The sequence below is a fragment of the Pongo abelii genome, chromosome 9 (genome assembly GCF_028885655.2).
Source record: "Pongo abelii isolate AG06213 chromosome 9, NHGRI_mPonAbe1-v2.0_pri, whole genome shotgun sequence".
NCBI classification, from domain to species: domain Eukaryota; kingdom Metazoa; phylum Chordata; class Mammalia; order Primates; family Hominidae; genus Pongo; species Pongo abelii.
The window spans coordinates 129,776,960-129,802,751 of NC_071994.2; the positions used below are offsets into that span (position 1 = coordinate 129,776,960).

Here is a 25,792-nt window from a genome sequence, read left to right on the forward strand (position 1 = left end):
AGCACTTTGGGAGGCCAAGGTGAGGGAATCACCTGAGGTCAAGAGTTCAAGACCAGCCTGGCCAGCATGATGAAACCCTGTCTCTACTAAAAATACAAAAAATTAGCTGGGCGTGGTGGTGCACGTCTGTAATCCTGTAATCCCAGGAGATTCGCAGGAGAATCACTTGAACCCGGGAGGCGGAGGTTGCAGTAAGCTGAGATTGTGCCACTGCACTCCAGCCTGGACTGGACAACAGAGCAACACTCCGTCTCAAAAAACAAAAACACACACACACACACAAAAAAGAAAATGAAAAGAAAACACACACTGCTCAAATTGAGAACTTTGGATCTGGGCTAATATTTCACCTGGGGCTGAAATTGTCTTTGCAGAGCCTGCAACAAACTGCTCTGGGGACAGCTGGATAGGAAAGGAACATCCTTAAATGGTTCTGGCTCTCTTCTCTCTGAATCTTCCCCTCTCTTGGGCCAGCCCATGACCTCACTCAGCTCCAGAACTGGCAGACTTGCTGCCATCATCTCATATCTGGAGATGAATCTATTTCCTACCTATAGAAACAGGCATGTAAGAAAACTCAGCCTCTGCTTGAATACTCCCAGAGACAGGAAGCTTACTACTTAACTGAACTTTGTTAGTTTTAATTGTTGAGATAAGAAATGTCCTCCCTGGTGTTGTTTCCTCCCTCCCTCCCTCCCTTCCTTCCTTGCTTCCTTCCTTCCTTCTTTGCTTCCTTCCTTCTTCCCTTCCTTCCTTCTTTTTTGAGATGGGGGTCTCACTGTTGACCAGACACTGCACCCTTTGCCTCTTGGGTTCAGGCAATCCACCCGCCTCAGCCTCTCAAAGTGCTGGGATTACAGGTGTGAGCCACTGTGCCCAGCTACCCTGGCTCCGTTTCCATCTTCTGGAGCTCCAGAGTAAATCTATTGTGCTTCTTTAGATATTTGGGAGGGACCCTATTCCCCTACATCTTCTCTTTAGTGAGCTGAACCTCCTCATTTTTAAAAATTGTGTACACAGTCTTTTACAGGTGCTGCGTCCCTGTTAGACTTCAGGGACTTTGCACTGGCCATGGTGCTGACTGATCACAGGCTGCCCGAGCCAAGATTGGGTCTGGTGCTGCTGGAGATATTGACTGCTCAACTCTCTCTCTGGTGTTGCTCCTCTTCATCTACTCCCATCTCCCATGGCCTGAGCTAAATCATGACAGTTCTCCTGGTGCCTCCAGGGCTAGTGCACATAGGGAAGTAAATGACTGAAGTTGGGAGGAGAGGAACACACAAGGGCCAGTGGCTGGGCTCCCTGGAGATCTGCAGTGCTCTATGTGTGTGTGTGTGTGTGTGTGTGTGTGTGTGTGTGTTGGAGCAGAACAGAGAGTTGTTGGTTGTGCCTCCATCTCTAGAGTCTGCAGGGATGTCACCAGGTATGCCATGATGAGAAGAGTGGTTTCAAGAGCTAAACAGGCCAGGCACAGTGGCTCATGCCTGTAGTCCCAGCTACTCGGGAGGCTGAGGCTGGAGAATTGCTTGAACCTGGGAGGCGGAGGTTGCAGTGAGCTGAGATCACATCACTGCACTCCAGGCTGGGCGACAGAGGGAGACTCTATCTCAAAGAAAAAAAAAAGAGCTACACGAAGAGTGGACCCCCCCAGGCTGCCTGGAGAGGCAGTTGGTCATAGGTCCCCAAACACCTCTCTCCACTGGACCTACAACACAGGTCCCATCACAGCAGCAAGATAACAAAGCTGTGGCCATTCCCACTCTGAAGGCAGCAATGCATCTTTCCTCTGGAGGATACTGACCACAGCTGTCAGTCTTGGCTCCTGGCTCATGGGCTTTGAGTCTTCTGCTTCTGTGGTGTCCTATCCTGCCCCAAAACAGTGGGGGCTCCCTTAGGCTCTGGCCTCTGCCCATCTTCCAGGACCTCTCTTTCTCTCCAGGCTTGGCCTCCGTGAGTCTGCCTTGGGTTGTGTGACTTCGTCTCTAAACTCCCTCTGAGGATGACACCCCTCCCTCACCCCACTGGCTGCCAGGGGAAGGCTTCCATTTAGTGGCATTTTCCTTTCTCATTTCATGCTGTAATGGAGATTCATTGCCAGTTTTAAATCCATAATTTGCCATGAAACCCTTGTTTTGGGCCTGGGCTGAGGTCGGAACGGAGAAGTGGCAGGTTATTTTTAGCCCTCAGAGGGTTCCCTGTGCAGCTGCAGCTCCCCTGGGCTTCCCTCAGCGCGGGCCTCAGACAGCGTCCTGGATTTGACACCCAGGATGCCCGGGAAGCTGGAGCCAGGACAGGGGTGAACACTCACGTGGGACTGGCTGGCCTGCCCCTCCCTCAGTTGGCTCTGGCTCTCTTCCTTCTCCATTTCATGAGATGAGGGGGAATCAGTAGAGAAACAGGGCCTCATGCAGATAAGTCTGTGCTTCCATTACCCCCCTCTTTCCTGGGCCTGACAAGGAGTGAGGGTCAGTACTTCAGGCCTCGAAGAATATGTCCATTTCCTAACAGTGACTGATTCCCCTGGCCGAATGCTCTTGTGTCTTTCTATCGGGATGACACTGATGATTTGGCTCTGAAGCGTGTGTGTAAGTACCCACGTGCACCAGCGCATTTGTCCTTGAGGCGAAGCTGTCTGTGTGTGTATCCATATGATTGGCGCATAAACGGGGAATCCTGTCAATGGCCAGTGGCCAGCGGGGCTTCCTGACTGAGGACCCCAGTAGGGCACCAGGACAGAGGTGGGCTCTTGTCTGTGCTTTTGCAGGCTTGTGGGGATGCTGAAAGAGATACCCAGGCGGGAGGAGCAGCCGTATGAGGGGTAAGTGGGTGAGGGGCCTCATCCAGGCAGCTGCCCCCTGCATGTTATAGGAAGGTGGCTTAGATTTCATTTGCAGCCCTGGAGCTGATGGTTCCATGTCGAATGGCAGACACCCGAGGATCGAGGTCCTGACTTTTGCAAATCTCCACAGTCTGAGCTCACTCTTTGCTGAGCAGTTGAGCCTGCTCAGCATCTCCCAGGGTCACGCTTGGTTCCAGCAGCTGAAGGGTATATTATCCTTGCTCTCAAGAGGAAGGGAAGAGGAACTCACGGAACAATGCCCCTCATGCCCCAACCCCAAACTATGAGCAAATGAGAGAGAATCATGGTCAACCTGTGAAGTGGGTTTATACTTCATCTCTCCTGCTACTGGCTCCACCGTGGAGAGGGCGGGCCCTGAGAGATTAAGCATCATCAGCCCGTGTCTCATGGCTGGACGGTGGCAGGACTGGGGCAGGAGTGAATGTGTCCCAGCTCCCCAGTGAGGGTCCTTTGTCCTGCTTGGGTCTGGAGAGTTTCCAATGCCCTGGGGATGGTGGTGACATACTCCAGGACTGCCCAGGGCTGCCCTGAAGAGCCTATCTCTTGGTGATGGGGGTGCAGGCACTGGGGCCAGGCAACAGCAGGAGGCTGAACCCCTTCCATGAGCAGCAGACCACGAGTAGGCTCCTAAGAACCTCCCTGGCTTCTCTTGTCCTGGTGTTGGGAGCAAAAGATGCTGGGGGGTATGGGGGCTGGCCCTGGGGATGGTCATTTGGGATGCTACCCCCAGATTTCAGTGGCGAGTGAGCACTTGGATAGGCAGTGTCGAGCTTCTGGGCCCCTCCAGAAATCGCCCATGGTGGCACTGGCTGGGGTAGGGTGGGGCTGTGCGTTCCTTGCATCAGGTCTTCTCCTTCTTGGAGAGGCTCCTGCCTGTCCTTCTCCACACTCAGGCAGGGAAGGGAAAAGATGCGCTGAGTTTGCCTCCGTCCCTGAGGGATCCTCTCTTTCTCTGGGCCTTGGAAGTCGTTTAATGCCTGAGTCTACTGCCCCCACCTCATTTCCCAACATGAGGGACGACCCCAGGCTGGGGGAGAGTTTTTACATCCAGCCAGGCTGTGATGAGGATGGGGGATGGAGTGGGTAAAGAGGCAGAGGCCATGCCTGCCCATGGCAACATGCAGATTATGGGGGCAGGGAGATTGTGGGGGGCGACCTTGGAGTGCAGCAGGAGGGCAGGCCTGGGGTGACCCACACACCTCAACTCAATGGCTGCAAGACCTCCAGGGAGACCTTCTATCTCATCTGGCCCCCAACAGCAACTACTCAGCGTGGCATTATGGCATTGAACCCACAGGGTGGACCTCAGGGAGCTGTAATATAACTTAGAGGTGAGAGACTATATGTCAGCCTCAGATACCCTTCATGGCCCCGAGCTCTGCTCACTTTATCACCCGCCCAGCAGGTGAGCTCCGAGTTAGATGGGAGTCTAAGGTGGTGTCAGTGGCCACAGGGAAAAGGAGGAGGGGAATCTGCTTCTGGCCCAGGGGACATGGGGGTGGTCTGGGCTACCAGGAAAGGAGCTGGGAGCGAGCTGGTGGCAGGGGTAGGGTGTGTGTAGGGGAAACGAGATGTACAATAGCTCCGACACAGCTCCCATGTGGAACCTCAGGAGATAAGGATGTTTTCTGCTCCTGTCTTCCGTCTCTGGCTCGTTTGCTACCCGTATTTGGGGGTGATTGCAGGGTAATGAATGTTGCAGGAAACAGCCACACAGCACAAATGAGATACGGCACCTAAGACCAGGCCAGGGCCCAGGCAAACCATGCTTAATAAGCAGATAAGGAAATCAATTCTGCCTTTCTTCCCAGGTGTGCTGCCTGCCGGGAGGGGCCTGCAGGAATCACGTCTTCCTGCCTTGCTTGATGCATGGAAAAGCTTCTCTAGGATGCAAAGTCTGATCCCCCGGGATGCAGGGGTTGCTTGTTGGTGTCTCATAACATTGTGCAATAATAGCAATGATGAAAACAGTTATAATACTAGCAGCCAATGCTCCTATGCCTTGCTGCATAACAGGCGCTATTCTGAGACTTGCTTTACATATATTATTTCATTAAATCCTCTCTTCAACCCCATGAAGGCAGTTATGATTATTTCCTTCATTTTACACAGAAAGAAATAGGCACAGAGTGGTTAAATAACTTGCTCAAGGTCACACCACTGGCAAAATGATACAGCTAGGTTTCAAGTGCAGGCAATCTGGCTTCCAGAGGCCGGGCGCTTAGCCACAAAGCCACATTGCCTCTCCAACACAACACAACACAACACAACACAACACAACACAACACAACACAACACAACAAATTGTCATCCGTGTTTGGGGCTTACTATCTGCCAGGCTCTGTTCTCTGGTGAGATTCAGTGTATACTCCCCCTAAATTTCCCCTAAGCCTTGTTGTTTCAATTGCCATGAGGAACCTTTGCTGAACACCCAGTATGTGATTCTAGGCTGTGCTAGGCATGAAGGATGAAAGATGCTCCCAGGAGACCCGGTGGGGGAAACAGACATGAAAACAGTTACTCTCAGCATAGCGTGTTGAGACCTGTGATCAAGGTGCATAAGGAGGCTGGGCGCGATGGCTCACACCTGTAATCTCAGCACTTTAGGAGGCCGAGGTGGGTGGATCCCTTGAGCCCAGGAGTTCAAGACCAGCCTGAGCAACATGGCGAAACCCTGTCTCTACAAAAACAAAACAGAACGAAACAAAAAAACAAACAAACAAAAATTAGCTGGGTGAGGTGGTGCATGCCTGTGGTCTCAGCTACTCGGGAGGCTGAGGTGGGAGGATCGCTTGAGCCAGGGAGGTCGAGGCTGCAGTGAGCTATAGTAGTGCCACTGCACTTCAGTCTGGATGACAGAGCAAGACCCTGACTCAAAAAAAAGATGCCTAAGGAAGTGAGAAGGACCACAGGGGGGACAGTCAGGCCATGTGGGCTCCAGAGAAGGCTTCCTGGAGGAGGAGTTGTCTACGGTGAATCTTGACAGCTGAACACAAGTTAGCCCAGGGAAGAAAGGTAGAAAGGGCACTCCAGGAAGAAACACAGTGTGAACGAGGGCCCGGAGGCTTGGTGAGTGGAAAGAAATGCCAGCTGCTTGTTAGTGCGGGAGCAGGTTGGTGGTGGGTCTGAGGCTGGGGACACAGCTGGGGGCTGGCCTCGGGGGGCCTTGTGTGGCCTTGCAGGGAGCTTGGGTTTTGTTCTGTGGAGACACTTTCTCGCCCCTGAAGAACCCTTCAGACTGTCACCTACTGATTTGCCTTTTTATGTCAGGGTGACTACGGATGGGTTTCTTGCAACCAGTTTCTGGAAGAATGGTTTAGAAGCCAGCACCCTTGGGGTCTGTTCCAGCTCTGCCTTCCCTTGCTGGCAGACTCTGAGTTATTCACCACTGTTCTCTGGACCCATCTTCCCAGAAGATTCACGGATGGGAGATTGGGGGAGGCTGCCAATGCGGCGGGCTGAAGAGGCCCTGCAGCTCCGCTGGTAGAGCTGTGGCAAAGGGAGCTTGTGGTTTTGAAAAACAAACTAGTTAAGGACACGTCACAGATTGGACCTTATCTGTTTTCCTCTCTCAGTATTTGGGCTTGACATCATTTAAAAAGATGCCCTCTTTATTTGAATTGACTTAGTCTCCCTCTTAAATAATTCATGTTGATGTAGGAAGCTTTATTTCTAACGGGAACCACGAGACTGCAGAGTTAATATTAGAACGGGCCAGGAAGAAGAGGGAAATGGGGAAGCAGACTGGGAAAAATGCCCCTCTTAATAATTAATCTGATGCCAACACCTCCTCCTCCCACTTCTGATGCCCCCATCCTGCTTTACTTTTTCCTTTCTGTAGCATTTATTACCACCTCACATCCTGCACAGCAATGCAATTTACGGTTTAATCTGTACATCACTTATCGACCGCCTGCTCTCTGCCAGAATGCAAGCTCCACCAGGGCAAGGATGGTTTTCTCTTTCGTTTCCTGATGAATCCCACGGGTCTAGACTAGGGCTTGGCATATAACAGGTGCTTAGTAAACATTTGTTGATCAAATCCTTGGTATCCATTTCCTCCCTGCCCTGGATGTCCCAACACCTTGCTTCCCAAGCTTCCAGGAAGCTGAAGAGATCAAGTGTAATGCCACCATTACAACTCTGACTCTGGGACAGTTTCAATATTTTTCAACCCTGGGATTCCTGTAGGTGGAAGAAGGAGCAGTCTGCATGTATATGTGTGCACAACTTTAAAATACAGGCGCGGTGGCTCATGCCTATAATCCCAGCACTTTGGGAGGCCAAGACGGGTGGATCACTTGAGGTCAGGTGTTCGAGACCAGCCTGGACAACATGGCTAAAAATACAAAAATTAGCCACGTGTGGTGGCATGTGCCTGTAATCCCAGCTACTTGGGAGGCTGGAGCAGGAGGACCCAGAAGGCGGAGGTTGCGGTGAGCTGAGATCATGCCACTGCACTCCAGCTTGGGTGACAGAGCCAGGCTCCATCTCCAAAAACAAAAAACAAACCAAAAAAGTGTATGACACTTCACTGTTAGAGATTGAGAGAGAGAGAGAGAGAGACAGAGTGTTTAATGTTTACAACAATTCCATGACATTGATATTTTTAACCCTCTATTTTATAGATGAAGAACCAGAAACTTCATTCATTCATTCATTCATGCTGGTTATAGAGGCTTGAGCCAAAGAGGCCCAGTTCCAGCCTTAAGGACCTTGCCCAGGGTCACACAGTTAGTGAGCAGCAAGAGCACATTCTACTTCCCGGTCCAGGGCTCTTCCTACCCCATGGCAGCTCTCTCTGCACATGTGCATGGGGGTCCTCTGATGCCCAACCAAGCTGAGTCTTTGGAGAGGGCTAGGTCTACGTGGAAGCTGGCTACAGAGGGGTGGTTGGGGGGGATCCTTTGCAGGGAGGACCAGGGTTGAGGTCCACAGCCAAGAGCCAGGACCTCAGGGCTGAACAGGACTTGGAGAGGTCCTATCTCCCAGCCTCGAAGTGGGAGGCTGTTTAAACCACCCTAATCAGTTTCCTTCTATGCCTCAGTCACGGCGCCAATCTTGGTTCCAGGGAGGGATGGCCCAATTTCCTAAAATAGTTGGTACAGCATGTTGGACTCCTTACAGTGGAAGTCATGGCCTTTTGGGAGCGAGACAGTTCTCAGCGATCATCTTATTTATCACCACCTCTCATTTTACAGCTGAGGACACTGAGACCCAGGTTGAGAAACAGGGCCACTGTCACACAGCTGGATACTGGTAAAACCAAGACCACTACCTCTAAGTCTAATGCTGTTTCCATGATGCTGTGTTTCTCCAGATGTTCTGCAGGTGAAAAGACGCCCGTCTTGACCCTGGGCTGAGTCAAGACATAGTCCTTGGCAGCTGGCTGGGCCACAGAGGGCACGCAGCCTGACCACTGATTGACCTGACCTAAAATCCCCAGTCTTTGCCTCTCTCAGCTTTGCAAACTCAAGGCCTTCCCCCGTCTTTCCCTCCTCATTTCCTGGTTCCCTCCTTCTGCCTCCCGAGGTACAAATGCTCAGCTCCGAAGTTGCTCCTTGCCTGATTGCATCTGAGAGCTGGAAACACAATGCTAATTAATGTGTCTGTGACTCTAGGCTTGGCTGCCAGGCCGAGTCCCCGTGCCCTCCCTAGGGCCCAGCGGCTCTGCGAGCTGGCCCTCTGGCTTCATCTGAGCACGCTGCCGGCAGATGCATATTTTAACAATGCACATCTGTTGGCTATATAATCTCTTGTATTTGCCCTCCTCACTTGGTACTTTGATGGAAGACCCCCGGGGGCCTCCCTCTGTTCTAGCCAAAGTGTTTGCTTTGCAATTTTGCTGGAATACCATCTGATTCTGCTTTCGCATCTTCTGCAGGTTCTAATCAGGCTCTTACTTTATTTAATTAAAAATCTATCTCAGGCAAATACAGACTAAATTAGGAAGCTCTCTCATTCCTGGAACACAGGGAAGGCAGCCCCCCTTGGGGAACTGGCTGGGACATTTTCCCGAGCTGAGATGTCACAGCAAAGCAGATGGGGTCTTGGTAGGGAAGGCGGCTGAGCCAAGGGGCAGAAACACGTCTCCCCCATATGTGGGAACAGCCACTCTCTCCCTCCCCCTTCCCCAGACCAGGGGTCCCTTTCCACCTGGCTGGGTCAGCTGCTGCACTGGGGGCCTCCTTGCAGAGCAGTAGTTGGGGCGCTATACCCCAGGACACTCAGCCAGGTGGAGCCCTACAAGACTAGCTGGGTTGGGGACCTGGGAGTGTCCCAGGGAGTCAGCGAGGACTGCAGGCAGAGTGCTGGGAAGCACTGTCTTGCCTGGGGTTTTAGTTTGCTCAGGATGAATGGTTTTTGTGGAGCTGCCTGAAAGGCTGATGGACAAGATGCTGGCTCAGGCTCTCTTTCTGGCTCTCAGGAATTTCACAGAGGGGACCCTGCTGGGGCATCATGGAAACTTCCTCTGCCCTCCTTCCGCTGATCTCCAGACTTGAATAAAACATCTCCCCAACACAAACCCAGCTCTGTGCCCAGAGGGCGGTGTCAGGCCATGCCACCGGAGAGGAAGGGGGAGCGAATGCTTTTTAGACATGACCTAAGACAAAATTGCGTCTGTTCAGTTTGGATCCTGAGGCCCTGCTCTGAGAAGCCTGGCCCCTCACCAGCCAGACAGATGAGATGCTGCTGGCATCTGGGAACAGGAGACTAGGCAAAGAGCTTGGAGCTGAAAAATCTGGAGTTGATTTTGAAGGTTAATTAAGCTGTGTCACCTCCTGTGAGTGCCTTTGCCTCTCTGAGTTTCCATTCTCTCATCTGTAAAACATTTGAAACAATCTGGACTTTTAATACGTTGGACTTTGTTACCTAACATAGAGTTGAGAGGAAAGGAAGTGTAATGATCATGTCAAGACTGGGGAAGTCAATACAGCCTTAAGGATGAGATGTGGCTCCATCTATTTTTGGTCCCTGTGAAGTCAGAGGAGTGGACAATGCTCAGGTTCCTGTGGTTCCAGCATCGTCTGGCCGTTCTAGAAGGTGTATGAGCCGGTAGAGGCAGATTCTTCTGAGGATGGAGGGGCTGAGCCATCTCTGAAGATGAGGAGCCTACAACTTAGCAAATCTGTTCTGGCATTTTGCAATCCTCAAAATCAGAAACAATATGAGGCCCTAATTCCTCCTCCTCTCCTCCCACAACCCCCACACCGCATGGCAGACTCATTCTCATTTTAGTCACCATCTTGGGAGAAATGAGAACGGTGCTGCTGCCTTTAATACCCCGATTACTCCTCGGAAGGCCGCTTCCCGGCCATGGAATCCCAACTTATTTACCCCCACCGGAACAGGTTTATTTTCTCATTCCTTTCATCGCGGGCCTGGGGAGACTCAAAGGTTGCAGGAGGTTTCTGAGGCTGGCCCCAAGACCCTCCCCTGCATCTCAAGAAGTCAAGCTCCGCGCTTGGTAAGTGGTCCTCCGGGGCCTGTCTGCTGCACTGCTTGGAATAATCTGCCCTGGTGTCTTTGGCCATGTAGATCTGAAGATAACCTGACACGCTTTTAAATATTTCATCTCTGAGCAGCCGTGTGCTTTAGCTGCCAGGAGAGGAGGCTGCACCCCAGCTGCTGACCCTGTTGTCGAACCTTCACAGCAGCTGCTAAGGGGTGGGCCCGGACTTTCCCACTTCCCTGCTACACGCCTGCCTGGCACAGACTCACGTGTAAGGGGGCAGCGAGGTGAGGCAGGGAGCCCTGGAGCCCTGGCCAGGAGCCCATGGGCCAAGCTCTTTGCATGTGTGGGCCTTAGTATCTCATCTGGGATAACAGTCCCTGTCCCACCGAGCAGCGTCAGGAACAGTGGAGGCATGTGCCTGAAAGAGCCTGGAGAGCCACGGTGAGCTGCTTGGCAAATGTGAGCTCTCATGACTTATGTGCAAGGCCTAGTTCTCAGCAGCCTTGATCCTTGGTAACATTTGGCCAGAGGAGGGAGACTCCTGGGACTGAACTCTAAATCAGAACTAGGCAGTTTAAGAGGTCACCGAGCCCATTCCCCTGTCTTCAGGCAGGAAGATCCAGGAACGCTGGGCTCCTGGGAACACAGGATGAAGAAAGACCAAGGGGAAAAGTATGATTTGGAATAAGGACCTGAAATGAATTTTCCTAGGAAGGACCTGTCAGCCAGGATTCCCAGGGAGCTGTGAGGGGTGGAGAAGTCACGGGGGTCACTGGTGTCCACATGGATACTAGAATCATGGGGAGAATCGGGCTGATTCTACAGAGAAGGTGGAAAGATAGGGCTTTGTTAGCACTGGAGTGGGGGTCAGTTCAGAAAGAAGGGACCCACAGCCTGTGCCACATTCTTCCTGGCACGGAGCCTGGCCTAGATAACACGTGCAGAGCGTGCTTTCTGATGGAATAAATAAGCACGTAGGAGCCCTCATTAGCTGCCTAAGGCACCATCAAACACACCGGGGTTGGACTGAGTCTGCTGGCATTGGCTGTCTGGTTTCCTAGGGAAAGAGCCTTCGCTTGTCCCGTTTAGGTGGGAAGGTAGGCATGGATATTGTGGAAGCAGCAGTGTCTGGAGCCCTGTGGGATGATCCCCAGAGGGGAGTCTCCCCACGTCTGACCAAAAAAATACTCTCTTGGAGCTGAGCCCTTGGTGCTTCATGCAGTGTCCCTGCCCCGTGTGCAGATGGTTCTTACCCAGGACTGTGAGGCGTGCGGGACGGGAGCGGATGGCGGCCTGGATGGCCTGGCACTCATACACTGCATCGTCTTGCAGCTCTGCCCGCAGGATCTTCAGGTGGTGCTCCCCCGACAGGTGGTTCCCTACCACCAGGTACTGTGGGTAACCTGTGGAGACAACAGGCAGGTCAGGGAGCTGGGGCGGGGTGGAGGGGACACCCATGACAAAGAGGCACAGAGTAGGGGACCCAAGCAGAGGCCGTTCTACAAGGCTGGCAGAGCAGGTGATTGCTCAGACCTCTGATCTCAGTGCAAGGAGCACAAATGCAAGAGCTTTCCCAAGGCGTTGAAGGTGTTGGCTCTGTGTGTGTGTGTGTGTGTGTGTGTGTGTGTGTGTGTGTGTGCGTATAAGGGCATTTTGTTTGTTTGTTAGTTTTTGAGACAGGGTCTTGCTCTGTCACTCAGGTTGGAGTGTAGTGGCAGGATCATAGCTCACTGCAGCCTCCACCTCTCAGACTCAAGCGATCCTCCCACCTCAGCCTCCCAAGTAGCTGGGACTACAGGCATGCACCACCACGTCGGCTAATTTTTTTATCTATTGTAGAGATGGGATCTCACTATGTCACCCTGACTGGTCTTGAACTCCTGGACTTAGGCGGTTCTCCCTCCTCAACCTCCCAAATTTCTGGGATTATAGGCATGAGCCACCATGCCTGGCCATGTAAGGGTCTTGTTGGTTTCAAGTTTAGGAAAATTGGAGGGGCCACTGTTAGAAAGGAAAGAGGGAGAAGAGATGTAAATGCTAAGTGTGGACAGACACCGCTGGCTTATTATTCTGGAAAGTGGTGTGCTCAGCTCTGTGGTCTACCAAGCCGACAAGCATTTTGATAAAATAGAGAGGAGAGAGAGAGAGACAGACAGACAGAGAGACCCAGGCTGAGAAGTACAGAGAGAAGACAGTCAGAGAGAGAAGGAAGGAAAAAGAGAAATGTTTGGAAAAGGATCAAGAGTGACTTTGCAAAAAGTTTTGTTTCAGGATGGACAGGAAGTAGAAATCTAGGCCCACCCTTCCAGTGTCTAGGAACCTCGGGTCACTTTGAGCCACAGTGGCCCCTGTCTAGTCATTCCTCCTGTCCCGCCAGAAACCCCAGGGCCTGGTGATGCACTTATGAAGTGCTCAGGACACTTAAGAACTGGGGGCCCCTTGTACCATGGGCAAAGAATAATAGATAAATAAAAGTTTGAGAATATAAATCATTAATCAGCATTCCTGCTGCTGTGTGGGGTTGAATATAAATGCCGACTGAAATTGTGGCTGGCCATGTTGGGCAGATCCTCTCTTTCCTGGGTCTCGGGCCCTAAACCTCCCTATTTCTCTTTCCATCCATCTCCTCACTGAGGTCTGCCCTCCCCCGAGTCCCTCACTGTGTGGATTTACAACCGGACTCCAATCCCCACCGTCTTTCATCTCTGTCCTTATTCCCTTCTCTCCTCAGAGGCTGCCCTCGGCTTCCACTCCCCTCTGGCAGCCCCAGGCTGCTCCTCCTTTTGAAGGACTCTCACCACACAGGGAGTGTTCTCAGACGGGTGCTGTAGGAGGATGTGATGGGACACATTCAGCCTTTTAAAGAGAAGATGAGGGCTTAAGCAAGTGAGAGAGACGGAAACAAAGACAGGGAGGGAGACCTGCAAGAGCTCGCCTCAAGTATTTCGAACAGTCTCTCGGTGTGGGTTGGGCATGTTCCTGAGCTCCCAAGGGCAGCACCAGCACCAACAGGCAGAATTCACATGGGGAGGTTCTTTAGAATATTCTCAGCTGTTTGAGGTATCCAACAAGGATCTGGGCTGCCAGAGATGGTAGTGAGGTCCCCATCACTGGCTGTATTCAAGCAGAGGTTGGATGATCACCTCTCAGGGATGTTGCAGAGGTGATTTCTACACCGGGTGAAAGATCAGACTAGAGGAGCTTGAAGGCCCCTCTCACCACCATAAGTGAAGGGTCTTCTGGAGGTGGGGCAGGCCTCCCTGGGGGTGGGCTGTACAACGGGCCACCAGCACTTGTTCCTGGTCAGGCGAGGTAGCCGTGATGATCCTCTGCCAGCTTTCCTGGCATGCTCTGGAGTGCTTCCTGTGCAGCCGGGCCCTTCGGACTCAGGTCTTTATGGCTACCATCCTCATCATGCAATAAAATGGCCCTGTCCTCCCCAGCTGTGCAGGCCTGGCCAGAAAAGCTCACAAGGCCATCAGCTGCACCCCTGAGAGCACTGCCTCTCCTCCTGCCCACACTTCCCGCCTTCTGCTGGGCTTTGGGAAGGAGCCCAGGTAAGTTAAGCTGTCTCCCCCCAGGGCCAGGAGAGGGGCTGGAAATGGGTTCTAGCCCGATCCTCTCCCTGCTGCCGCTGCCTTCCTTGTAGCTGGCTGGCTACCCTCAGCCCCTTCAGCCCAGCCTCTGGATCCCACTATCCTGTGATTAGTCCCTGGTCTCCTGCAGGCATCTTGGCTGGAGCTTCTGTTTTTGTTGTCTTGCAAGCTATCAGCAGCAGGATTTTGCTCTCACGAGCTGCTGAAAACATCAGTGATGGGTTTGTTTGTATTTGCCTAATTAGGCAGCGAGCTGTGATGTTATCCCAAGGACTGGCAGCGTCTTTGAAAAACAGACTCAGAAGCATGGATTCTGAGAAAGTTCTAGCTCCTTCCACATTATCATTACTCTCTCTTGCTACTCCCAAAGGAAGCAAAATTACTTAGAGTCTGGGTTCTATAGTCGACTTGCCTGGGTTCCAACTCCAGCTGGATCACTTCCTAGCTCTGCTGTCTTGGGTGAGTTACTTTAACTTCTTTGTGCCTCATAGACTACTTACTAGGTGCCAGTCCCCATTTTATGGGGACAATACCAGTACCTCATAAGGTTATGGTGAAGGTTAAATAGGATAATCTATGTAAAGTGCCTGCCACATTGTAAGTAGTCTATAAATGTCAATTTAAATGAAGAGAAAGGTAAGTCATAAGGTCAAGTGGCCAAAAAGGTCTTCATCTTTAGAAGGGAGAGCAGACAGAGTATCTGGACCCTTTGGGGTTAACAGGCAGGTCTCATGTGCTGGGATTGGTTATATAGTTGAGTCAATTTCTTTCTCAGTTGTGACTTTGTTTACCTGTCAAACAAAGGGGAAAATCCTTCTTTTCTCCCTCCGGATCACTGTAGATTTATGAGATAATGTCTGTGAAGTACTTGAGCTTCTTAGAAGAAAAATGTTCTATCAATATGAGGAAGTGCATTTATAAATCATTTTCTTTGACTGGTTTTTCCAGCTTTGGTGACTAGAAAAACATTTAGATCTTCGGGGAGGGTATCATTTCTGGGAGATTCAGGTGGGGCCACACGGTTACAGTGGGAGAGGACAGAGATGTAGCAGGCTGAAATCCCACAACCCTGGGCCTCAGTTTCCCTGTAGGAGAGCTTTCGCTGTGTTAAGGGCTCTACAAGTACTTGCTGAATTGAGTTGAGGGCTGTCCTGCCTGTTTCCACATCAGGCAAGCGAGCAGAGTTAATTGAGCATGTAAGTGTCTATCATGATTGCCATTATGCTATTTTTGGGACAGGTGATAAAATACAGGGCAAGTATTTTATCAGGAGTTTGAGGTCATTGGCTCTGTATGGAGAGGCAAACCGAGTCAAGCTGGAGAGGACACAGGCCCCAGTTTGTCAGAGGCCATTGTCCTGCAGCCCTAAGCAGGTACCAGTCCTGGATCCCAGAAAGCCATTCATGGCACTGGATGCTAGAGGGTCAGTTATCCATGCTGGGATGACCACCCTATGCACTATCCCTGCTGACCTGAGCCTCCTTTTGGCCGCTGACCCAACAAGACCCCAGTCCCTGACGGAAGTTGGAAACCCACTGACTGGGACCCCAGACAGCCTCCTTAACTAGCGGCGGTGCTCATCTCAGCTCAGAGCCATCCAGTGCATGAACTATTCTAGTCTGGGAAGGTTGTATCATTCCCCGAGTTTCTCTAGGGTAAAGGCGTTCGGAGTCTCTGAAATTGGCTGGTTCCCGTAACAGTTAAACTTTATGGCAGCACAGTATATTTTGGAGATTTTTTGTGTATTTTATCCATGCTCAGCTGGGCTGCAGGGTTCAAACCTTGTTCCTGCTATTGACCGTTGCTATAACGTTTCAATATACATTTTTGGCAAGACATAACTCACATTTTAAAATATTAATTTCCCAGACATCATGTTCCCGAGTGCCTTCGATTTTTATTTTCCTGCAGCTGTACACCATGCGAGAGGCAAAGTTACTTCTCAGCTGAATAATATTTTTCTCTCCTCCTCCACCTGTAGCTATTCCCAAATCACAGGGGAATGACACCCAGGGGTCCCTCCTTCTGAATTTTACTGTGTGCGCCAAGCCTAGCAAACAACCACTGTCTACCTGTAGGACAGAATAATGATAGCTGAAGGGTGCGTGACCAGGGGTATGAGCCGTTCTTCTTTTTTCTCCAGGGAAGAGGATGGATTGGAAAAGCATCTGTATGGTCTTATGGGATCGCTATTCACGATAGTTAACAAATGATCTGTTGTCAGCACTGGCCAGTGGGTTCACGTGTCAGCCATCAACAACCATGGGATCCCTCACTGCCTGCCTCAGGGTAGCTTTGCTGAACACCAGCCTGCCCAAGCCGAACATAGTTGGACATTTATTTTTAATACTTCCTGTCTTTTCTTTCCATCTCAGGATGGCTGCTAAGATCAACCAGGTGTCTTTGTGAGTTTTCAGTTTACTTGGTTCCCTTTAATGGGTAAGAAGCCTGGAAGAACCAGGTTGTGACTTGTATTTCCTTAATAATCTTGCCTTAATAAATGGGGGATACATCTTGGGCCAAGACACAGGAACACTTGATTTCTGGAAACTGGAATTTACATGAATCATGTTTGACTTTGGAGTAGATGCTCGAGGGCAATGTCGAGTTAGCTTAGGACCCACCGCTAGAAGGAGGGTTTGCTTGTGGTTCGTTATGCACATCAGGGGCCCTGAGAGTCTAGGGATGCTGGGTGCAGTGCTTGCCTAGCCTGACTCTGCCTGAGCAGTTGCAGTGAAAGCTGGAGATTCGATACTCAGACACCTGTGAAGATGGGTGCTCCCTAGGAAGGTGGATGGGTGAGTAAGGAAATGATGGCCCCAGGCCCGCCCCAGGAGGTCTGGAGGTACTCACTTGAGAGGTCCCTGCCCACACCCAGAGCCAAGCCGTCCTTGATCCACAGAACGAAGCCATCGTATTCGGGGATGGCGCAAAGTAGCGTCACTGGCTGTCCCGACACCACCACCTGGTCCTGGGGCTGCTGGCTGAAGGAATAGACTTGGCCTGGGAAGGAGACAAACACAACGGTCAGTTACCTGCCAGCTGCAGGGACGAGAAGATTCCCCTCCAGCTATGGAAGCAGAGCAGGGCTGGCGCAGGAGACTGAGCCTCCTGAAGCACCTGGCTTTCCTGCTGAGGGTCTGGTAGAGCTTCCTAACTGGTCTCAGCCCCAGCTCTATTCCCTCCTGTGAGGGCCTGGCTCCCAGCTCCAGCCCCCCTGCCCATCAGTCCCTAACACATGGACTGCTCTAGCCACACCCCAGCTCCCTACGGGCCATCTCCCTCCACCGCTGGGACGTGCCACTTCCCATGCATTGGTGAGCACCTACTTAATGCCATGTGCTGGGCACGCAGTTCCACACCAGGGCAGAAACAGGAGAAAGAGAGACCTCTAGCTAGAAGCAGTCTGTGGTGGCTGTGTGTTAAGAAGGGGGTCGATGGAGAGTGGTGTGGCTTTGGTTAAACCTGAGAATTCAGGAAATCATTTTGTTGTTTCAGTGGCTCCTGGGGTGGGCTGAGGGCCAAGTTCAGAGGGGTGGGTGGTGGTGCAGTGTGGCAGGAGGTGTGCTGAGGGGGTGTGCCATCTTACCGTGTCCTCCCTGTCCCTTTCTTTTCTGCAGCAGACCTTACTCCGGCCTCACAATCACTGTCTTTTCTGCAGCAGACCTTACTCCGGCCTCACAATCACTGTCTTTTCTGCAGCAGACCTTACTCCGGCCTCACAATCACTGTCTTTTCTGCAGCAGACCTTACTCCGGCCTCACAATCACTGTCTTTTCTGCAGCAGACCTTACTCCGGCCTCACAATCACTGTCTTTTCTGCAGCAGACCTTACTCCGGCCTCACAATCACTGTCTTTTCTGCAGCAGACCTTACTCCGGCCTCACAATCACTGTCTTTTCTGCAGCAGACCTTACTCCGGCCTCACAATCACTGTCTTTTCTGCAGCAGACCTTACTCCGGCCTCACAATCACTGTCTTTTCTGCAGCAGACCTTACTCCAGCCTCACAATCACTTGGGAAAAAATCATTATGGACACCATGCCTCCTCAAAACGAGATGGCCAGAACCATCGAAGAGAGTCAGTTGACAGTATTTTATTAAACAAACCCACCCACAATGCTTACAAGATGCCATGCTCTGTTTTGAGGCTTTAAAATATTAGTTCATTAATATTTTCATCCTCATAACAACCTAAAAATAGTAGGTACTATTTTTATCCCCATTTTCCAGATGGGAAAATGAGGCACAGGGAGGCGAAAAATAGTAGTGGGAGCTGTGCTTGTGAATTGCTCACCAAGTACAGCGTGTGCCCTGACTCTAGTTATCACCGTGGCAACACTCGTATGAGGCATTGTCAACCCCATTTTACAGGACTTTGGGAAACGGAGGCTCAGGGTTAACTGAATTGCCCAGGGAACTGTCTAGTGGGAGTTGGGGTGGGGGGTGCGGTGAATCCAAGTATTTCTGGCTCCGAAGACCATGCTCTCCCCTACTGAGCTATGCTATGTGCAGATCCCCAAGCCTGGCCTTGGAGGGAGTTGCTGATGAAGAGGTGTGATGTGATCTGTGCCTCCTGGGAGTCCACAGTTAAGTGGACAATGGGACACTGACATTCACTGAGCATCTGGCCCACAGTACAACCAGCGCTTCATACAACCCCTTCTGTAATCCACTTAATTATACTTCAGGGCAGAAATAGCCCCATTTTACAACAAAGAAACCAGGATCAGAGAGGCACAGTAACCTGCTCAAGGTCACGCAGCTAATGAATGGTAGAGCGGGGGTTTGAGCAGCGGCCCATCTGCATTCCAAGCCCTCCCTTTTTCCTACCCCCTGCTCTACAGACCCGGACCTAACCGAGGCACAACTGGACCTGGTGCGCCAGCTGCTGATGCGGTGGCCTCTCCTCCCCGACCCAGGAGAGTCAGGGGCAGTCACAAATGTCCTGGACACTGGCTGCTGCTCATCTTGGGGACAAAAAGCCCCAGGCTTGGGCCACACCTAGGACTGAGCTCTCAGCAACAGATGAGCCCAAGAGGGGGGCACTTGGTGTGTATCAACCCAGGGGAGCTTGGATGGCAGCAGAGCTTGGGGTGGAGGCGCCCCAGAAGGAGGGGTGCAGATTCACAGCGGAGAGCTGGGGACAGGCAGGAAGGTGGCCGAGTTCACAACCTGACAAGATCTTGGCAGGGTCTCTGAGGAGTCTCATTAAAAATCAAATTGGCCTTGAATTGTGGGAGTAACACTTTTTATTCTGATTTGAGCTTTACAAATTAGATTTCATAGGACATTTTAATCAGCTATGTATGGTAGGTTTTTTTTTCCTCTCTGTCTCTCCAAGTTCTCTGTTGTAATTAGACTGTTTCTGGCACTAAAACAGGGTAGAAAAGGAGGGAAGAGATGAGAGAGGAGAAGGGGAGAGGAGGGAGGGACTGGAGAGAGAGCAAAGGAGTGAAGTGAGGACATGGGAGAGAAAAGGAGAGGGAGAGGAAGAAGGGGAAGCAGGGGAGGAGGGTGGGGGGAAGCATGGAGAGGGAGCGGTGGGCAGAAAGGACTCCTTCTCTAGGCTCCTTTTACTCTAATGATGATTTCACAGCTCATCCTTTTATCTCAAAATCTTTCTTGCAAGAAGGACAGAGTCAAGGCAGCCGCAGTAACTGCCGAAGATTGTGCTATCAGAGAGAATTATCAGGTTGTCAGGTGGACGTGGAGGGGGTTACAATGAGAGCCCCTTAAATGAAGCAGTGCCCGAGCCCTCTGAGATGTCCATTATTAGGAAGCACCCACAGTGGGTAACCGTCCCAGTCTCTCCCCATCCTGTGTCCTCTTGGAGGAAGGTGCAGGAGGTACTGGGTGAGGGCCTCCGGGGAGGTGGGGTGCAGGAAGCATCCAAGGGCCAAGGGTAAGTTGTGGACTGGCTGGAGCCCCCAGGGAGAGGAGGGGGCTATCACCATGGAAACCAGGCTCTGGAGGAAGGCAACGCTGGGAGGGGGGATCAGTTGAAGCAGGCCATGGAGGTGGACTCTGAGTGGCCACAGACCCTTTTGGTGGGTGTCTCAGAGCCAGGGGTGGCAGCAGGCACAAGATGCCTGGAATAAGACCTGGGGTCTGCAGGAAAGGAGCCTGACAGGATGGGGCTGAGCAGGAGAGAGGCTTTCGAGGAGGAGCATCTCCCGATGCCATCTGAGCAGGCTTGGAGGTATAGGATCCCACAGGTTGCAGTGAGCCAAGATTGCCCCACTGCACTACAGACTAGGTGACAGAGTGAGACTCGGTCTCAAAAAAAAAAAAAAGACCTTCCTAGAGCCTCTCACATTTTGTCTGCTTGGATCCACTTGGCTTTTCTATGGAAAGACTTTTTCTGGGGAAGATGAGTACACAGGAAAAATCCACCCAAAGAACATGATTTACAAATTATTATTTTTGGGGATGGGAGATAGTACTCTAATTGACAATGTCCCTTTTCAGTCCAATTTTAATTTTTGCACATTACATTTAAGTCACTATAATTACTTTTCTCTTTTAAACCAATGAGTTTTTTTTTTTTTCAAATGAATCTTAAACTGTTACTGAGTATCTAGAGTAGATAAAAGTTGAGGTGCTTTGGATGAAGGTGGAGATGGAGGGATGGAACCCACTTTTTTTTCCATCCATCTGACAGATCTTGGGGCCTCTCCTTTGGGCTCAAGAGCCCCTCAGAGCACAGCTTTTGAGCCATGGATGTAAGTTATTGCCAGAAGAATGCTCCTTACTCACCCACTCTTTCTTTTCTTTTGAGACTGAGTCTCACTCTGTCGCCCAGGCTGGAGTTCAGTGGGGCAATCTTGGCTGACTGCAACCTCCGCCTCCAGGTTCAAGCGATTCTCCTGCCTCAGCCTCCTGAGTAGCTGGGATTACAGGTATGCACTACCATGCCCGGCTAATTTTCATATTTTTAATAGAGACAGGGTTTCACCATGTTGGCCAGGCTGGTCTTGAACTCCTGACCTCAAGTGATCCTCCCACCTCAGCCTCCTGAAGTGCTGGGATTACAGGCATGAGCCACCGTGCCTGGCCTCTACTTGCTTTATTTTCCCCATTTTCTTTTCTACTCCAAAGAAATGAAATGCAAGTGAGCTCAAGGTCATTTTCTGCAGCCTCCTGGATAGTGCCTTAAGTAGGCGGTGAGCTCCTGAGAACTGTTTCTTCCACACACACTGACCGAACCCTGCTGTGAGGCAGGCACTGTGCTGTCTGGTGAGGAGCAGGGGAACAGGCCTGGCCACCCCTCCAGGAGCTCGCAGCTGTGCCCCCTCCCCATCACACCTGGGCATCTCAGATGGAGCACAGAGTAGGTGCCTCACAGGTTCGGGTCCTGCTCTCAGTGGAGATGCGACACACCCAGCACCTTCCTCTGGCCCAGGGTTTCCATCTTCTCCGCTTCCCGTTTTCCCTGATGACGTTCCCCTGGTGTGAAGCCTTGGTGGCCGGTGCAACCTCCCCTTCCCGTACTTTATTTTTATTTTTTTTTGAGACAGAGTCTCACTTTGTTGCCCAGGCTGGAGTGCAGTCATGTGATCTCCGCTCACTGCAACCTTTGCCTCCCAGGTTCAAGCAATTCTTCTGCCTCAGCCTCTTGGGTAGCTGGGATTACAGGCACTTGCCACCACGCCTGGTAATTTTTGTATTTTTAGTAGAGACGGGGTTTCAGCATATTGGCCAGGCTGGTCTCGAACTCCTGACCTCGTGATCCACCTGTCTCGTCCTCCCAAAGTGCTGGGATTACGAGCGTGAGCCACCACGCCCAGCCCCATGCTTTGTCTTGAGTATGTCACCATCACTGAGCCTAGCTCAGCAGCCTGTCTGTACACTTCTCAGACTTCCCCTTTCCTCTCTATTCCCACTGCTACCACCCAAGTTCAAGCTCTCGTTGCCCCAACCTGGGCTCTTGCCACAGACTCTGAATGTTCTCTTTGCCTGATCCATTAATGTGCTGCACCTGGATTTTCCTTCTTAATTCACCACTTGCTTCAGGGTTCCCCTCTCTTAAGGGGTGGGACCTCTCATGGCTCTCCACTCTCTGTGGGACAACGCCCAACCTCCCATGCTGGATTCTAATCTCCAAAATCCAGCTCCTTTTCTTCCTGGGAGCTCCACAGCACCCCCATGCTGGCTAGTCACTAAGGTCACCTGCCCTGAGTTCTCCTCGCTATTTCATTGTCCTGGGATGCACTGCGCCCCACCACCCAAGGCCCCCCGACCCAAGCAACCCCACCTATCATTGAAGGCCCAGTTGTCTTCCCAGGCAGCTCCTGTGACCCAGAGGCAATCTTCTTTTTTCTCATCTTCTCTCTACTTTCTCATTTTGCCTCTTTTTCATCAATTTCTCCTAACCTTTATTGAGCACCTACTATATGTCAGATGCTGATGAAACAGAAATAAGGAAGAAACAGTGTACACTTCTTGAGGGCAGGGGCCACAGCTATCTTTTCTGTCTTGTGTTCCCAGCTGTGGGTGAGCACCGGTTACACGTCTGTCACATGTGCCTTTGTACTTAGAGTTTGCCTGCTCTGGTTGGTCTGCTGAGATTGGTGGTCACTACAGGAAAATTGCTTTTGCATTATAAACTACTAACCCAGCAGATACAGTGCAGAGCACAACACACAGGAGAAAGGTGAGAAATCACAGGGTGGGCTGGAGTCTCAAGGAATCAGCCTTGACAGGAGGAAAAAATAACTGCTGTTCATGGAAGATTTACTTGATGGCACATCTTTGACTGTATGCGTTGTTTCTGGCATGCATGTTAGCCGTAATTACCCACATTTTATAGATGAACCAAGGCTCACAGAAATGCAGGGACTTGCACAAGTTCACTTGATTAGCTCAGGTGTTACTCAAACCCCAATAGTCTGGGTACAGCCCTATTTTCTCACCACTATCTGATGTAGGTTGTTGAATCAAGGGTCGCAAACCCAGATTTTGATTCTTAAACAAGTACTCACTCCACCAACAAGGCAGCCTACTCAGATGATCTATTTTTATTTTTATTTATTTATTTATTTATTTTGAGACGGAGTCTTGCTCTTGTCGCCCAGGATGGAGTGCAATGGTACGTTCTCGGCTCACTGCAACCTCCGCCTCCTGGGTTCAAGGGATTCTCCTGCCTCTGCCTCCTGAGTAGCTGAGATTACAGGCACCTGCCACCATGCCTGGCTAATTTTTGTATTTTTAGTAGAGACGGGGTTTTACCATGTTGGCCAGGCTGGTCTCGAACTCCTGACCTCAAATGATCTGCCCACCTTGGCTTCCCAAAGTGCTAGGATTATAAGCGTGAGCCACTACTCCTGGCCCAGATGATCTAAAGGGAGGCAGAAGATCTTTAGAATGAAAAGTGATTTCTTGGTTGTTCCCTCAGTTTCTGTGTGTAGGCTCCTCTTCACCTATTGGTCAATAACACTGAAACGGTTGAGGGTAAAGTTTAGTACTGGCCACCATAGGAAGACTAAAAGAAAGAAGGTGTACTAGTTACCATTACTTATAATTATTACTTAAAATGGTTATTTAATATAATTATATTATAGCTTATAATTATGTATCATAAATATTTTTATTGCTATAAAATTAGTAATTGCTAACTTTTTTACTTTTTAACTTTTTGTAGAGACAGAGTCTTGCTGTGTTGCCCAGGCTGGTCTCAAACTCCTGGCCTGAAGCAATCCTTGTGCCTCAGACTTCCAAAGTGCTGAGATTACAGGTGTGAGCTACCATGCCCAGCTAGTAATAGGTAACTTTTACAGAATGTCAAGCATGTAATGAAAGCTTTACCTGGATGAATTTATTGACTCGCTAAAGAGTCCTATGAGATAGGTACTGTATCACACCCACGTGAAGATGAGGTTGTCTGGTGCCCACAGCACTGGCAGTGAGAAGGGATATGAGCCCAGCAGTCTAGTTCCAGAGCAGCCTCTTTGTGTCCTTATTTGGACTTTGCCCACTTTGCCTCTAGTCCTTGCCCCCAGGAACTCATAGAACCCACCTTAGACCTCCCTTTCCCACTGCCCTTGGCCAGTACTGAAAAGTCTCAAGGAAACTCAGGAAGAATAATGTACACTAGCTCACTTCATCAGTTCTGTGTATAACGTCCTCGTGAACACGGTTCTCTGGGTGGATCAGAGTTGACCAGCTATCCAAGAGTGACTGAAGCCTGTGTTCACCTTCTTTAGCTCCCTGAGAAGGTGAGCGCAGACCTGCAGGTCGTCACCCTTGACCCTCACAACCACATCACTCACTCCAAGGAACCCCTCTCTCCCTTCACCATTTGGACTGGACAAGCCCCTTGGGATGAAGGCAGATAGTGCAGTGGTAATGAGTGGGTCTCAGGAATCAGACTGACCTGGGTTTGAATCCTGGCACCTCCATGAACTTGCTGAGCCTCCATTTTCCTATCTGTGAAATGGGGACAATAACACCACCACCTTGTGGAGATACAGAGGATGCATCTGGGGCACTTGACTCAGGGGCTGGCTCACAACAAATGCTCGGGGAAACCGACCTTCTTCTCTCAAAGCCACCCTCTGTCCTGAACACCAGGCCACAGGCTGAGCTCCATAGGGCTGGGCGACGGGAAGCGTGACCTGGAATGGCAGGTGGCTCTCTATTGGTGTGAAAGGGGGAGGCAAGGGTGGACTTTTAATTACTATCCAATGACTTATTGAAGAGACAGTTTTTGACTAAAGACAAGGATGTATTCTCTTTGCAGGAGGACCCCAGTGTAGCATCCATGGGTTCTCAGGTGGGTCTCAAGGCTGGTGTTTGTGGTAGGTGAGCTCAGGTGTTGGAAGCCTTGGCCAGCTGCTGTGAGCCATGCTCTGTGGGGGAGAAGAGGTGGGAGAATGTTCCCCCAGGGCTGCAAGGGGGCTACTGGGGTGGAAGGGGTAGCGGGGGTCTCCCGGGCCAACGAGGGCTGGCTTGGCTCCACATCTGACTGGTGCTGAACTAGCTTCCGTTAGTAGAAAAAGGCTGCGTGTGCGTGAACCTGCCTGGGCAGGGCAGAGGAGCAGGCCTGGGAAACACAGCGGTCTCACTCCCACATTTGCTTGGTTAGGTGGCTGCCGAAGCAGCTTCCTGCTCTCCACCTGGAAGGTAGGTCACGCTCCTGAAAGGGAGAGGCTCTGCAGTCCTGGGTCCCAGGGTTCTGAGACAAAGCCCTTTGTCTCTGAGTGAGAGTCCCTGTCTGGGATGCTTGCCCCCAGCCTGTGCGTCTCCCCTGCATACTCAGGCTGTTGTGGCCTGCAGGGGCCAAGAGAGCACTGTGCCATCTGTCCCGGGGGCCCTTTAGGCCACTGGGTAAGGCAGCTGCTTTTCCCTTTGAGGAGAGTGGCAGAATCAGAGGAGATGCTGGGTCTGCCGCCCCCTCGTGCCAAGTTCTCTGCCCTACCTGAGAAGGTAGAAGCATCAGGAGTGGGAGTGGGAGGTCGAGGTGCTGAGCAGGCAGGGCCTTTTGCAGCCTTGTCTCCAAACTGCAGGAAGCAGTGGCTGTTTCTGGCTGGGAACAATAAAGGGGAGGGGGGCTTGGATGAACCCTGTCCTCATGGGCCACTGGCATCCCTGAGTCAGGACAGCTGGCGCTGTTGCCAGTGCTGGTGAGTGGCTGGTGGGAGGAAGTGTGGAGGTGGTGGCAGCAGTGACTGGTGTGGCCTGGCCTAGGGAGGTGGGCAGGAGGTGGAGCATTTGGTGGCCTTTTGGGGGCTCTGGTTATGGGGCAGAGCTGGGAGCAGGCAGATGGCATCCTCAGATCAGTGGTGGGGCTGGATGTCTTCCCCCAGTTGTTTCCCCACCCTCCTCCATCGGGACTCCTGCTGACTGCTGTTCCCAAAAGCCCCCTCTAGATTTCCCTCC

General features: G+C 51.3%; 1 protein-coding gene across 6 annotated transcripts in view; it reads right to left on the minus strand.

Moving 5' to 3' along the window:
• Positions 1–25,792, minus strand: part of KIRREL3 (kirre like nephrin family adhesion molecule 3) — a 594,169-nt gene that overhangs the window by 88,141 nt on the left and 480,236 nt on the right. For all 6 annotated transcript variants that reach the window (XM_063728268.1, XM_063728266.1, XM_063728267.1 and 3 more), the window contains 2 exons: positions 16,766–16,915; positions 11,570–11,719 (listed from right to left, as the gene is read on the minus strand). In XM_063728268.1, the coding sequence (XP_063584338.1) occupies positions 11,570–11,719; positions 16,766–16,915 (300 nt within the window). The remainder of the gene's footprint in view (positions 1–11,569; positions 11,720–16,765; positions 16,916–25,792) is intronic.